The sequence below is a fragment of the Callorhinus ursinus genome, unplaced genomic scaffold (genome assembly GCF_003265705.2).
Source record: "Callorhinus ursinus isolate GAN/ISIS: 27379988/994484 unplaced genomic scaffold, GSC_fseal_2.0 scaffold41, whole genome shotgun sequence".
NCBI classification, from domain to species: domain Eukaryota; kingdom Metazoa; phylum Chordata; class Mammalia; order Carnivora; family Otariidae; genus Callorhinus; species Callorhinus ursinus.
Window position 1 is genome coordinate 10578084 of NW_027397103.1, and position 15625 is coordinate 10593708.

At 42.8% G+C, this 15625-nt stretch overlaps 2 protein-coding genes across 9 annotated transcripts in view; one reads left to right on the forward strand and one right to left on the reverse strand.

The window, feature by feature from the left end:
* P2RX7 (purinergic receptor P2X 7) overlaps positions 1–15330 on the forward strand; it is a 44828-nt gene extending 29498 nt beyond the window's left edge. The window contains exons 9-13 of one of the 3 annotated variants that reach the window (XM_025889747.2): positions 3600–3690; positions 4969–5034; positions 5122–5271; positions 6949–7050; positions 10376–15330. In XM_025889747.2, the coding sequence (XP_025745532.1) occupies positions 3600–3690; positions 4969–5034; positions 5122–5271; positions 6949–7050; positions 10376–10861 (895 nt within the window). In that variant the 3' untranslated portion in view covers positions 10862–15330. The remainder of the gene's footprint in view (positions 1–3599; positions 3691–4968; positions 5035–5121; positions 5272–6948; positions 7051–10375) is intronic. The other 2 variants (XM_025889748.2, XM_073881161.1) reach the window with 2 other exon arrangements.
* The window catches only part of IFT81 (intraflagellar transport 81), a 188960-nt gene that overhangs the window by 151860 nt on the left and 21475 nt on the right, over positions 1–15625 (reverse strand). The gene's annotated exons all lie outside the window — the stretch shown is intronic.

Here is a 15625-nt window from a genome sequence, read left to right on the forward strand (position 1 = left end):
TGGACCTACTGAATCAGACACCCTGGGGATTGTCTTCATAAGCCCTCTAAGTGAGAGCCTCTCAGGTGTGAGAACCACCGATCTAGAACCTCCATACTCAAAGTGTAGTCCTGGAACCAGCAGCCTGGCCTCACCTGGGAGTTTGTTATAATGCAGAATTTCAGGCCCCACTCGATGAACTGAATCGAAATCTGCACTATAACAAGACTCCCAGAAGATTCATGTGCACATTGAAGTTTGAGAAGCACTAGTCTAGGCTAGATCATCTAGCACCCCAAACATACTTTAGTCAGCCTTCAGCTGACTACATTTTGTCTCTACAACCAGGTTGCCAGTCTCCTGGCGGAGTGAATAAAACAAGGCGTCTACTTAATCTGTACATGCAAGTGTAGGCAAAAGTGCACGTGTGCGTGTACACACACATATTCACTGCTTCCTAACACTTCTGCTCGCATTCCTACTGACTTCTGGAGGGGATCTGCTCAAGCAAATGGGTCTCTACATTTTACCCAAAGCAGCATCATAAACTGGCAGGCAGACTTCAACTGTGTCTTTATTTTTATTACTTGTCTTTTGCCTTTACAATGTTTTGAAAGTTGAGACATTCTACATAAAAATCTGGACTTCTTACTTTTCTCGAAAAATTTAACTATTTGGGAAAAAAAAAACTAAACCATTTGACAACTCAGGGTTCATATCCCCCACAGCACCACTCCGCTGGAGGTGTCAGTGGTTCCCTTTAGAAAGGGTATGTGGGTTTGTTTGTTTGCTACAGTCCCCACCACTCCCTATTGCCTTATACCTGGCCTGCATCACTCATTTCTGTCACCTGCCTGGCCCATGTTGGCATTTGAGTTTGAGACCCTTGACTAAAGGCCAGCTGAGATCAAGACACAAGATGCTTTTCGCCTCCTCTGGGTCAGTGAAGTTTCATCCAGGGCCCTGAAAGCAGCTCCTAGTTGAGGTAACACTTTGATATCCCCTAATGCTCTATTGAACAGACTTATGGCCATTAGCAAGAAGAGACAATTGGATCGGTGGTCCCCTAACTGCCTTCGCAGGCTGGTTTTTTTGTTTTTGTTTTTGTTTTAAGCAGTCTGCAGAAGTATGCAGGGCAATGTCCCAAACAGATGTTAGCAAATGTCCTTTGAGTCGCTGAGGTAAGCCTAAGAACATTGGCTCCTGGAGAGATCTGAGCTTTCTGAAGAACTGAGGTGGTTATGATATTAATATGCTTTTAGAACAACATGTTAGAGCATTTGTTGTCTGGGATGAGCACCAGAAGAAATCTTTGGCCAGAAATAAATTGTCAAGTTCTGATGGATAACTGGACAGGTTATTTTCAAACAGCCACACACACACACACACACACAAAAAGAAGGGAATTACAGGTTATATGAGTTTTATGGAAAAACAGGACTTCCTAAAACAGGAAGTTGAAGAAGCTGATCATGTTATAGAATTTTGTCCTTTACCAAAGATCCACAACAAAAGGTCTGTATTCGGTAAACATGTAATTCCATTTATTTACAGCACGTATAAAACAGGGCAGGCCCACACTGCATGCCTGAACAGAAAGAAACAACAGAAGCGTATTCTCTCACAGATCTAGAGGCCAGAAGTCTAAAATCAAGGAGGCAGCAGAGGCACAGTCTCTGAAGTCTCTAGGGGAGGATCTTTCCTTGCCTCTCCCAGCTTCCCGTGGCTCCCTGTGTTCCTTGACTTGAAGCTGCATCACTCCAATGTCTGCCTCCATCTTTATGTGAGCTTCTCTTCTGTGTTTCTGTTTCAACTCTCTTCTCCTTTCTCTCATAAAGACACAAGTCATTGGATCCACCCTAAATCCAGGATGATCTCATCTGCAAAGACCCTATTCCAAATAAGGTCATATTCACAGGTATAGGGGTTAGGCACTTGGACCTACCTTCTTGGGGGGTGGGGGGAGCATTATTCAAACCGTTGAATAACGGTTTGTGCAAAAAAAACCATTCTGCTCAGGGTCTAGTGTTTCTCAAAGTGTAGACCACTGGCCACGGGCACCAGATCCACCTGGCACCTTTCCAGAAACATCTCAGACCTTCTGAAACCACCCTCTGGGGGGTGAGGCCCAGGAATCTACCTTTGAACACACTCCCCAAGTGATTCTTATCCTTAGTTCAAGAACCACTGTCCCAAGACCCTTTGCTTTGTGTATTAAAAAATAAATCACTCAGTAGAGAAGCAGAAGAAAGAACTGTTATGGAATGAGAACAATCAGAAGCAAAGAAATCAAAACCCTCTGGCCAGAAATAGGTGTTGAAGCACCTAAGAATATCTAACTGATCTCAACATCACATTTTGAGAGTTAAAAAAAATAGGAGTTTCAAATGCTCCATACTGGATTCTGGCAGAGCATCTGTCTTCTGTTTTCTTCTCTCTCCACACCTGTAAATAGATTGTAAATTAGTAACTCAGAAAGAAAATATCTTACCTAAAAACAACCTCCAAAAGGTGGTTCACAGGGAGGGACAGATTGAAAAATTTTGCGAGGTGTGTGGTTTAAGCCTTCCTAATTATCCATGAAAACAAAACATTCCGCTTTTCCTGACTGTAACACTGGTGAGAGCTGCGTATTTCGAGTGATTGTGATTTGTGCCCGTCTTAATTTATGAAGGTGGCTGAGTACTGACATGGAGAGGTCACTGATACTGAAAGGGCTTTATTACTTACATCTCCCAAGAGGAGGGGCATACCATGCCACACAGGGCCATAGGGGAAGCACTGGGTTTGGTCAGGAGATGTAAGGATCAAGGGGAAAGCATGGCCCAGAAACTTCATTGTGTTTTCCATGGGACAGGCAAGGTAGGGCAGGGCAACAGCCTAGGATTGGCCTGCTTGAGTAATGTGGGCAGGCTCTGGGTTACAGGTGCATTCTCTAGCTGTGGGTTATCTGGCCCTGGGTTACTTGGCCCTGGGTGACCTGGCGCAGGGGGGAATATTGGCTCATGTGTGAGGGTTAGTGAGGGGGGTGGTTGGGGATATGGATTCAAGATTGGTCAGAGGGTCTGTAACATGATTTTCAGGCACTCGCAAAAGCTGGATCACAGGGAAGATGTAAACAATGGTGGCTGTTGGTTTGGCCCTGTGATAACAGTTGCAAATAGACAAATACAGAATCTAAGAAAATGCAATTAGAACAGATTGCGGAGGGGCACCTAGCCCCAATCCAGCCATTAGTATCTAGGATCCCCACCCCACTTTGTTCTAGAAGCCAAACTCCCTTAAGAAATAATCGGATTTGCTTGAAACTATTTTTTTTAATTTGTCTGTTTGTTGTTAATACTGTATTAGTTAAAAATTGTTCACTTTAATCTTAAATGGAAAGCAGATTTTGTATCACTCTGTGATGGCGGAAGAAGAGGAGGCAACGTGGGAAGTGGTGCTTTGGTTCCAAGAGAGTAATTTGTGGGTTTGGATTATGTTCTTCCCTCTGCCAACTGCAGCAGAGCTAGAAGATGAACAAGGAAGACTAGCTCGGCTCCTGTTTGGGGTTTTCCTTTCATGAAATACCAGCACGTTCAGACAGATTTTTATAAACATGGATCCTTCTCCTCCTACAGATTCGCCAAGTACTATAAGGAAAACAACATTGAAAAACGGACTCTAATAAAAGTCTTTGGGATCCGTTTTGACATTCTGGTTTTCGGCACCGTAAGTCTCTGCTCCCAGCCACTGGCACCTCCATTCCTGTGACTGTGTCCTAATTATTGCTGTAGTGCCTCAAGGGGTGAATGTTTTGGTCATAGTCATTAACTGGCACTGTGCATCTTGCATTTGGGATAAGAGGGGGAAGACATGTCCTTGGGGTCCTGTCCATGATGAAGTCATCTCATGACTACAAGAGTGGGATTGGGAAAAAAACTGAATATTCAACTTTAAAAATATTCTGATGCTTAAAAAGAGAGAGGGAAAGAAAGAAATCCTTTTTGCAAAATACTTTATAAGTAACAGAAGCCAACTCAAATTGGCTTAGGGAAAAAAAATTTTTTTTTTTAAATCTCACATAGCTGAAAATTCCAGGGGCAGTTTTCAGGCTTCAGGCACAGCTGGATCCAGATGTTCAAACAACTTCCTTAGGAATCTGCCTCCCTCCATTTCTTATATCTGTTCTCCTCTGTTTTGGCATCATCCTCAGTTGGCCATGTCTACAGGCAGCTCCTTATATCTTACTGGTCCAGCAGTCTCAATAAAAAGAGAATTATCTCTTTGCTAAAAGGTTCAGCAAAGGATTCAGGCAGATGCCTTTGGCTCTGACTGGCCCAATATGGGCCACGTGCCCTGTGCTGAACCAATCACTATGTCTAGGCCACACCATACTCTCAGTGGCTGGTCTTGGACCCGCCCTGAACTAGCCCCTTCCCCTCAAACTAATATGGACCAAGTATGGACAGAGATGGTTCTCCAAAGGATAACTGGGGGGTTGTCTCCATAAGAAGGAAGTGGGCATGCAGAACTCCATAGATGCTCACAACGCCTTGTCCAAAACTGTATTATTTATGTTATATGTTATGTCATACGGTGGGTGGTAAGCAACACAAGAGTCAACGGGATAGAAGCTGAGAGAATGGAAAGATCATTGAGAAGAAAAACCACAAGGACACCTAAGTTAAGAGTGTGCAGACATTCCTTTCCTCTGCTTCCAAGGTAATCTCAAACCACTTTTAGGGAAAACTTGTCTAAAGCTCTCACCTTGTATGGAAAAACAACAAACTCAGTGTGCGGGTTCCAGTGCTTCTTTGTTTAAAACAGTCATGTTTTCGAGCGCATCCCAGAAGGCAGGAACAGGATCAACGGGAATCCTATTTTCAGTCTGCAGTCTCTGTTGCCATGAACATAGACTCCCTCCTCTGCTGGAGCTGACAATTACATGGTAGAGCAAAAGAGCATTGCTCTGAATGTCAACCAAGTCACCTTCCCATTTGTTTTCAGGGAGGAAAATTTAACATTATCCAGTTGGTCGTGTACATTGGCTCAGTCATCTCCTACTTTGGTTTGGTAAGGGATTCTCTTTCCCATACTTTAGGAAAGTGATTTGGCAAAAAGAAATCTCACTAACATGGCACCGATCTGGGTTTTTCCCAGGCCACTGTGGTAATCGACTTCCTCATCAAACCTTACTTCAGTAAATGCTGTCGATCCTGCATTTATTCCTTTTGCAAGCGGTGTGAATGCTGTGCAGCCAATGAATACTACTACAGGAAGAAGTGTGAGCACATTGTGGAGCCAAAGCCGGTAAGGCTCACGGCATCAGTAGGTGCCAAAATACCCAGAGTGTCGGTCAGGTCACTGAAAAACATGCAAAAATAAGGCCCAAATCATAGGTGTAATCCCATGGTGGACAAGTCTCTGGACTCTACCCTGATCCACCATCTCTCAGATGAATCCTTTGGTCTTAGGGAAGAATAGAAACAAAAATGAAGAGACAAGATAGAGGGAGAACAAATGTTTATGTTCTAGGACTTGTCGATTTTGTCAGATTTATTAAATTGGTACAGTGACTTTGGAGAACAACTTGGCAGAGTATCTAATAACATTTAGGTGGGACATACTTTACAGCCTGGCATTTCTACTTCTCCGTACCTACCCTCAAGAAAGAGCATCTACCCAAATGTCCAACAGGTGGATGGTGAAACTATGACCAGTCCATAGCAAAGAGCACCAGGCACCAGTTTAAAAGAATACGTGGGTAATAACAAGAGTAAACATTGCTGTAGAACTTCAAAGTGCTTTATATATATTAATTCATAGAATCTTCACACAACCCTATAAATAGGTGCTACTGTCATCTTTCTAAAGATGAGGAAATTGAGGTGCAGGAGGGTTAAATAATTTGCCTGAAGTCATACAGCTAGTAGCAGGGGAGCTGGAATTCCAACTCAGGCAGGCTGATTTCAGAATTCATCTTCATAACCACTATGTTAGAGGTACTGGCATGAGCAAATATCCAAAACGTGTTGTTGAAAGGAAAAAAAACAAACTATAGAGCAATATATACGGTATGATATATAGGTTAAAAGACAACTGCACATATGATATGAGCTCATCCCATGTATTTTCTACATGTATTATATGTGTGCCCATATATAATCATACAAATAACACACATACATTCTATATATTTTATATATGCTCTGTATAGTTTCTACATTTATTATACACATGCATGGAGGTGTATAGGGAGGATAATATATGCATACAAAAAGGTACACACAAAAGTGACCACAGTGATTCCTTCTACAAAGGAACCTAGGATGCGGAATGAGTCAAACGGAATTTGAGCTCATCTGTATTGTTTTGATTTGTTTAATTAGGCTTCTACTAAGCAGGTCCCCTACATTTGATTCCATGATTTCCCCCAATCAAGGAGAAACCTCCAGTACTTCAAACAACAAAGAGGGTCTTTGTCTTTCCCTCATAAGAACATTACTGTCCTTTCCCAGCAGCTGAAGACACGATTCACTGGCTGCTGTACATGTATTATACAATTTGAAATGAAAGTTCATTTTTGCAACTAAAAATAATTACCATTTCATGGCCCAAGATAGGATGAAAGTCAACAAAAATATAAATAATTTAAGTTTGCAACAGTAAAATTTTCAGGATATTCAATCTAGAGTAACTGAAATTGAGGGAACACAAAAGGACTTTTACAGAGCATGTGGGAGACCTAAAGTCATCAGGCAGTAAGCTGTCTCTGAAGTCCACATATCAAGGTGGATAGGGTCTCACTGCTGATTTACCTTTGGACTCAGAAATCATTCATTCTTGGCTAGCAAGAGTTTTTGGTCAGCTTCTAACAGTTTGTCATTTGGTAAATAGGAATAACACTTGCCTTTAGATATGTTCAGGTATGTGATTGTTGATAATTCTGTACAAAAATGGGTAAAATTTTTAACCCTCTTTTCCTAGACATTAAAATACGTGTCCTTTGTGGATGAATCCCATATTAGGATGGTGGACCAGGAGCCACTTGGAAAAAGTCTGCAAAATGTCGAAGGTGAAAAAGTCCCAGTAAGTTAAAACATTCTTTTTTTTTTTTTAAAGAAAATTTACTATTAAATAAAAATATAGCTGGGCACCTGGGTGGCTCAGTCAGTTAAGCGTCTGCCTTTGGCTCAGGTCATGATCCCAGGGTCCTGAGATCAAGCCCAATATAGAGCCCCCGCGTCGGGCTCCCTGCTCAGCGGGGAGCCTGCTTCTCCCTCTCCCTCTGCTCCTCAGCCCGCTCGTGCGCTCTCTTTCTCTTTCTCTCTCTCTCTAATGAATAAATAAAATATTTAAAATAAATAAATAAAAATATAGCTATAAATGTGTGGAAATCACAATTGATGAATTTTAACAAAGTACATATAACTCAGAATATTATTAGCAGAAGCCCTTTTCATGCCTCCACCCAATCACTACCTTCCCTTAAACGTCATCATTATTCTGTACCCAAAGGTTAGTTTTATCTCTTCCAGGATTTTATAAAATTTGAATCCTGTATGTACTCAGTATATACTCTGTGGAGTGTCAGACTTCTTTCACTCAATATTGTTTTTGTGAGTCATCCATGCCACTGCATATAGCAATAGTTCATTCTCGTTGTATAATTTCCATTTTACAAACAACCAATTTATTTATCCCTTCTATTGTTGATGGACATTTGGGTAGTTTCTATTTTGGAGCTCATGCAGAAATGCTGCCATGGTAAACATATGGTGCCTACAAGTGGACCTGCTGGGTCAGAAGGCTGGCATATGATACTATCAAACCATTCTCTAAAGGGGGTGTTTTAATTCCTGCTCTCCTCAGCAGCTCTGATCGCTGGACATCTTCAATAACTGTATGATTTCTACAGCTGCCATAATAAATCACCACAAACTAAGTAGCCGAAAACAACAGAAATTCATTCTCTCACAATTCTGGAGGCTGGCAGTCTGAAATCAAGGTGTTGGTAGGGCTTCTGAAGGCCCTAAGGGAGGATCCTTCTTTGCCTCTTCCAGCTCCTGGTGTTCATTACACCTGCTAGGACCTCTGGTACAATGCTGATTAGAAGTGGTAATAGCGGGCGCCTGGGAGGCTCAGATGGTTAAGCATCTGCTTTCGGCTCAGATCATGATCCCAGAGTCCTGGGATCGAGTCCCGCATCAGGCTCCCTGCTCTGCGGGGAGCCTGCTTCTCCCTCTCCCTCTGCCTCTGCCTCTCTCTCTCTCTCTCTCTGACTCTCATGAATAAATAAATAAAACATTAAAAAAAAAAAAGAAGTGGTAATAGCAAACATCTTTTTGTCTCATTCCCTATCTCAGGAAGAAAGCTTTTCATATTTCACTATAGTATTTGCTGCAGGGTTTTAAAGAGTGCTTTACTGGATTAAGAAAAGTCCCCTCCGTTCTTAGTTTGCTAAGAATTTTTATCATAAATTAACACTGAATTTTTAAAATAATGCTTTTTTCTGCTTTTAAAAAAATGATCAATGAATTTTCTTTTTTCTGTTATGTGGTGACTTACAGAAATTGATTTTCAAATGTTAAGCCAAACTTGCATTCCTGCAATAAAATCAATTTGAAGGTAATAAATTACTCTATGTATTTATTGCTGGATTCAATTCACTAATATTTAAGATTTTTATGTCTCTTATCGAGAGAGACTGGCCAGTTTTTCCATTCTTGTAATGTCCTTATCGGGTTTGGGTGTAACATGAGCTGAGGGGTGGGGAGGGGAATACAGATAAAATTTACCATTTTAACCACTGTAAAGTGTACAATTCAGTGACATTTAAAATTCAAAATTCAAAAGCTTATCCACAATGCTGTGCCACCATCACACTATCTAGTTCCAGAACTTTTTCATCAACCCAAAAGGAAACCCTGTATCCATTCAGCAGCCACTTCTCATACCTACTTCCCCCTAGTCCCTGGAAATCATTTTTTTTTTTTTTTGAGAGAGAGAGAGAGAGTGAGAGAATGAGCAGGGAAAGCAGCAGAGGGAGAAGCAGGCTCCCCGCTGAGCTGGGAGCCTGACTTGGGGCTCAATCCCAGGACCCTGAGATCATGACCTGAGCTAAAGGCAGACGCTTAATCGAATGAGCCACCCAGGTCTCCTGGCAATCACTAATCTGCTTTCTGTCAGCATGGATTTGCCTATTTTGGACATTTCATACAAATGGAATCATATAGTATTTGCCTTTTTGTGACTGGCTTCTTTAACTTTTCATAATGGCTTCAAGGTTCATCTATGTTGTAGCAGGTGTCAGTACATTGTTCCTTTTTTGGCTGAATACTACTCCACTGTATGGACATGACATGTTTTTAACAAACTATAGAAATGATCCCTGAAAGTATAGGTTTTGGACATAACTTTTTTTTTAAAGACTTTATTTATTTATTTGACAGAGAGAGCAAGACAGCGAGAGAGGGAACACAAGCAGGGGGAGTGGGAGAGGGAGAAGCAGGCTTCCCACTGAGCAGAGAGCCCGATGTGAAGCTCGATCCCAAAACCCTGGGATCATGACCTGAGCTGAAGGCAGACACTTAACGACTGAGCCACCTAGCCGCCCCTGGACATAACATTTTTATCCGTTCATCCGTTGATGGATATTTGGGTTGTTTTTACCCTTTGGCTATTGTTAATAGTGCTGCTGTAAGTGCTCACATATAGGAAGTATTTAATTTTAATGTACTGACTCAAACTTTGTCCGGTGAATGAAGGTATATGTTACAAAGAACAGATATAAATGATGTCAATTATGGCAACTCCTCTTGGAGGATAACAAATGAATTTGCTGGAAGAGGGAGGCTCGTGGAAAAGGAGAGAGTAGAGCAAAATCAACAAATATTTACTGTCTACTATGTGCTGGGTACTGTCCTAGGCATTGGGGATACAGCAGTAACAAAGCAGACAGGGCCCCCCCACTTCCATTTGGAAGAACCACCATCAAGAGGACATATCAATGAGTAGGATCATTTCAGATAGTGACAGTACTATGAAGAACACGGCATCTCATGATGCACTAAGAGAGTGACCTGGGTGGGGGTGGAACTACCTAGATCGGGGGGGTCAGGGCAAGAAGGTCTCCATGAACAGGAGATATCTGCCTGAGGCCTGGCTTGTCTGAATTTCACTTCCCAAATCTGTAAAATGGAGAGAAGGGCACAGATCTCATGAGGTTCTTCAAAGGCTAAACGGGGCAAGTTTATAAAACACTGGGATAGTCTTGATATATACATTTAATAAATGATAGCTACTGGTATTAATGTGATAGTAAGTAAAATTTTATAAGTTAATGACAAAAGTAAAGGACCTAGAACCCTAGGGGTTGTCACTGCTGATGGGTTTGGTAACTTGACTTTTTCAGAGACCCTCAGTGGACTTGTCCAGGCTGCCCCCGTCTCTCCATGATCCATCCCCTATTCCTGGACAAGCAGAGGAGATCCAGCTGTTAAGTGACGAAGTGGCTACCAGATCCAGCAACAGCCCAGACTGGTGCCAGTGTGGACACTGCCTCCCATCCCAGCTTCCCGAGAGCCACAGATGCCTGGAAGAACTGTGCTGTCGGAAAAAGGCGGGTCCCTGCATCACCACCTCAGAGCCCTTCAGGCAGCTCGTCTTGTCCCGACAGCTCCTGGAGTTCCTCCTGCTCTACCAGGAGCCCTTGCTGGAGCTGGATGAAAACTCTAACAGCCAGCTGCGGCACTGTGCCTACAGGTGCTACACCATCTGGCGCTTCGGCTCCCAGGACCTCGCCGACTTTGCCATCCTGCCCAGCTGCTGCCGCTGGAGGATCCGGAGAGAGTTTCCCCAGAGTGAAGGCCAGTACACCGGCTTCCAGAGTCCTTACTGAGGGCACAGGGCTGAGCAGGTGTGTGAACGTTTCCTTTGCACCCTGAGCTTGATCTGCAAAGATCTGAGGCCAAATGTTCAACCAAAGGGAAATGTGTTTTCCACTCCTGCAGCTCTAGATGTGTCAGAGAGCAGACTGAACAAACAAACAAATAAACCAGAATCCCTCTGCATGGACTGAGAGTCGAGAGATTCAGATCTGTGCCTCAGTTCTGTCCCTAGGAAGTTGTGTGATCCTAGGCTTTTAACTCTGAGCCTTAGTTGCCTTCCTACCCCAACTGCGATCCCACAGAGATGTTGGGAGGACAAACTGAGAGAGTGTACATGAACTTTCTTGTTAATGCACAAAGAGCTACATGAATGCCAACCAGCTCCTTATGAGGCCAGACTGGGATAAGGTATAACTATGAACAAACCCTTTGGGTGCTGGTTGGAGACTGTGGAGGATTAATGGCAGCCACAAATTCTTGGGCATCTGACCCTCAGGACCTAAGGGTTATGTCCCCTCCTCTTGCATGTGGGCAACTCTGATCACTTCTATCCAATAGTGGAAGTGACGCTGTGCCGGCTTCGGGGTCTTGGTCTTGAGGCTGGCAGCTTCCACTTCCGGTCCTACCCACGTCTGCTGTGAAGGAAGCTTGCCCCCATACCAAAGTCTGACTCTCCTCAGACAACCCTATTGTGAGGAAGCTCCAAAAGCCACATGGAGAACAGAGATGCCTGACCAGTTCCCAGCTTCCAAGCCATCCAAACGCAGTCACTGGACATGGGAGAGAAGCCTGCTGATGATTCCACACCCTGCTACCATTGGACTGCCACTGCATGAGACGCCTCCCACAGAACAAAACTGTTGTTTTAAGCCACTAAGTTTCGGGTTGTTCGTTATGCAGCAACAGATGACTGGGACAGAGAGCAAGCCTGACTCACTGGAACACAGACTCAGCCATACCTTCTGTGGTTCTAGCGTTCTTAGGGAGCCTGGACCAGCCCTGAAGCATCACCAGGGCTTAGGTCTCTGTTCGGCAGTCCTGTCAGGGCTGCGGACCAAATCAAGTAACCCACCAGACCAGCCCTGGAATCCGTCCAATCTAACTGCTGAACTACCCAATACATTCTAACCCATAGCCTATTACTATGACTGGAAGTAGCTACTGCTGTTAAAACGGAAAAAGGCCACCATTATGCCTTTAACATCCTGTACTTTGCAGCCAATTAGAATGAATGCAATCTGGTTGCTACTTAAAAAGCAACTCACACCCAAACCTTTACCATTTCTGTACATCAACCGCTAAGAATATGAAAATGGATAGTCAGGTTTTAGGATCCTCCTTCAGGATTTCCTTTTCATGGTTTTGGTATTAGAATTGATGATTTCTAAACAACTCTTTTAAAGAATAAATAGAGACCACTATTCAACACTATAACTGATGATGGATCTATGAGTTTTCTTAATACATATTCTAAGATGTGCCATTTTGATACTTTTTAAAAACCAGATGCTTTCTACTGTATTCATGTAAAGTAAATATGAGCAAAACACTTCTTTTTTTGACCCAGGATTTTATCTGGCTTTAAACTCAGGAATAAACTAGGCCAGACTGAACTTTCATTTTTTTTTTTTACTATCTTTCAGAGATAGATTATATATGACTTCTTATATGTATGATATATATTTAAAAGTGGATTATATATGACTTCTTCAGAATTTAAATTTTTACTCCTAGAATTCTATGTATGAGCTACAGATTTCCATTCTGATAAACCTCTGAAACTTTATACCTTTATTTTATTTTCTTTTTTGGTGCCTTATCCCTAGTGTGTTTCTGTCACCTCTAGAGGCCCCAGATGGCATCAGAATTTGGAATGACAATTAGTCACTGGATCCACCTACTATCCTCCTTCACCTTCCCCACAGATGCTTTAGGTGAGAGGGTGATATGTTATGCCAATGGTGTGTAAAATGTCTGACACTTCATACAATAACATGCATCATATTTGTATCTTGTTTTTAGTCTACTGCATAAAATAATGTCATCAGCAAAGGCATCCCAAGGAGAATCACACTTTGTAGGATCTATTTTCTTATACTTAAATCCATTATTCTATATGGTAATTGCCCAGTATTCACTACTTCATGTCTGTATTAGAGATCTTTCTTGTAACATTAGCTGGTTTCATGTAGAATTGGTAATGAACTTGCATTTCTCTCTTCAGAGGGCACCAGTTTTTAAACACTTCCTAATTCTAGTTTGGCAATGTACATGTCTTAACTAGGTAATATGTTTTGATAAGAAAATATTAATGTTTTGATTATAAAAAATAATGTATAATTTGATTACTGAAGTGTTCTTTTTACTTCCTTTTCTCAGGAGATCCCCAAATCACAGTTCATTCATTGACACTTTCATTCAACATATATTCATTGAGGAACTATGACATAATAAGACTGTGCTGCTCCCAATTCCTGACACACAGCTCCTAAATCCCTTAGTATTTGCTGGGTGATAAGAGTGTCTTGTGTTCTAACAAGGCAACTCTTGGTGGGCTCCAAACTTCAGGATGGGGGCTCGTTGCCAGAAAGACCAAGCCATGATCAGAAGCTTAGAACTTTGAGCCCCACTCTCTCATCCTCCAGAATGGAGAGGGGTTGGAAACTGAGTTAACAACTGATTGTGCCCACGTGATGAAGTCCCCCTAAAAATGTCTTGATTATGAGATGTGGAGAGCTTCTGAATTGAAGAACACATCTACATGCTAGGAGAGTGCTGTACGCCAACTCCACAGGGACAAGCATCTGTGCTCAGGACCCTTTTGGACCTTGCCCTATGTACCTCTTCATCTAGTTCTTCGTATCATTATATCCTTTATAGTAAACCAGTAAATACAAACAAAGGTTTCCCTGAGTTGTGTGAACCATTTGGGCAAGTGACTGAACCTGAGAAGGGGGCTATGGGAACCCCCATTTCTTAGCCAGTTGGTCTGAAGTACAGGGGACACCCTGGGACTTGCGACTGGCACCTGAAGTGGAGGACAATCTTGTGGGATTGAGGCCTCAACCTGTGGGGTCTAGGCTAATGCCAGGAGTTAATGACGCAATTGAATTGTACGACACAGTTGGTGTCTGGAGAGTTGGAAAACTGGTTGGTGTGGGAAAACTCCACGAACATTTGGTCCCAGAAATATTACAAGTAGAGAATAGGAAAACGAGTTTTCTTTTAGGTACTCACTAGAGACCAATGATAGATAAGGTTGCTGCTGTCACGGAGATGTGAGGAGATGGACATTAATCAAATAATTCAAATGTAAATTTGCATTTTGTGAAGGGGATCATGATGAAGAAGAAAAATGATGCTCTGAGAGCCTAAAATAGGGGAATTTGACCATTTTGGGGAGATCAGAGAGGTCCTCCTTGAGGATGCAGCCCTTTAGCTAAACCCTGAAGGGTAAGTCCTAGATAACTAGGTGAATAGGGTAGGGAAGAGCATTCTAGGCGGAAAGAGGAGCATGTGCAAAGGCCCCGGGGCAGAAAATGCATAGCCGGTTTACGGAACTTAAAGGACACCTGGATGCCTACTGCATAGATAGTAAGGGGGAAGTAAGGCATGAGATAAGACTGGACAGGCACGCAGGGGCTGGACTGCATAGAGCCTTGCAGGCCATGGCAAGGAGTTTTGTCTTTATCCTAAGACCAATGGACAGCCATGGAAGTGTTTTAAAGTAGCAGCCTGGTAAGATTATATTTGGTTTTTAAAAGATCATTCTGATCACTGCATGGAGAATGAATGAGGAGTGGTGGTAAACAGTTTTAATTTTATTTCAGTCTCTCCCTACTCCATGAAACATCTGCCCCAAATATGCAGTGAAATGAACTGATTCTCTTTTCTCTCCTCTTTATCTTGGGAAGTCACAGAAAGATCAGCCGCAGGAAAAAGGAAAAGCTTTAGGGTGCCTTGATTTTTAGAGTATTTCCTGTCCCAAGTTGGTGGAGATGAGACCACTTAATGGTCTCACCAGGTCAGGGGTAGGAACGTGCCAAATCTAGAGACAAAGGGCAGTCAGCAGAGCTGCTGATGTATCTCACCCTATAGTGTATAGCCAAAAACTCAGGTCTAATATCACAGGCTGGTTTGACATCTGTTGAAATCAGGAGGGTCTAGAACAGCTTAACTGCAAGTTTCTCTCCCCATCCTACTCCCATGGAAAAGGTCACCTGGACAAATACCTTCTTTAGCGAATGGAGCAGAGGCACTTACTGCTGACCCCTGAATAATGGGTTTAAGTTCTCTGCCACCCATGGAATGATCTAAAAGACAATCATGTCCTCCTGTGGGAACCACGGGGCATCTCACCCTCTTGATACTGCAAAGCACGCCGGCCTCCCACCTGAGCCGAAATCCCACCATCTCTGGTTGTTCACTCTGCCCTGGAGCTATGATTATGTGACTAATAAACTGCTGCCAATTTCCCTTGCCTAGTGTTGGGTGTCATGCATTTGGTCATCTCCATGACCTTAGGGTGGAAATCCTTCCCTCACCAATGGGATGAAGAGGAGGTGATTAAAGCACTCCTAATTCCAGGCCAATGAGCCACCCTGAAAAATCAGAGGTTTGGCTTGGCTTCTGCCACAGTCATTGTCTACACAAAGCCCTGCCTCCTAGATAGAACCCATGAGAAACTGGGATCACCACCCCCTTTTATTCAAATTAGTCCACGGGTGCACTGGATGTGGTTTCACTTCCTGCTGCTTATATATTTCTTAACACAT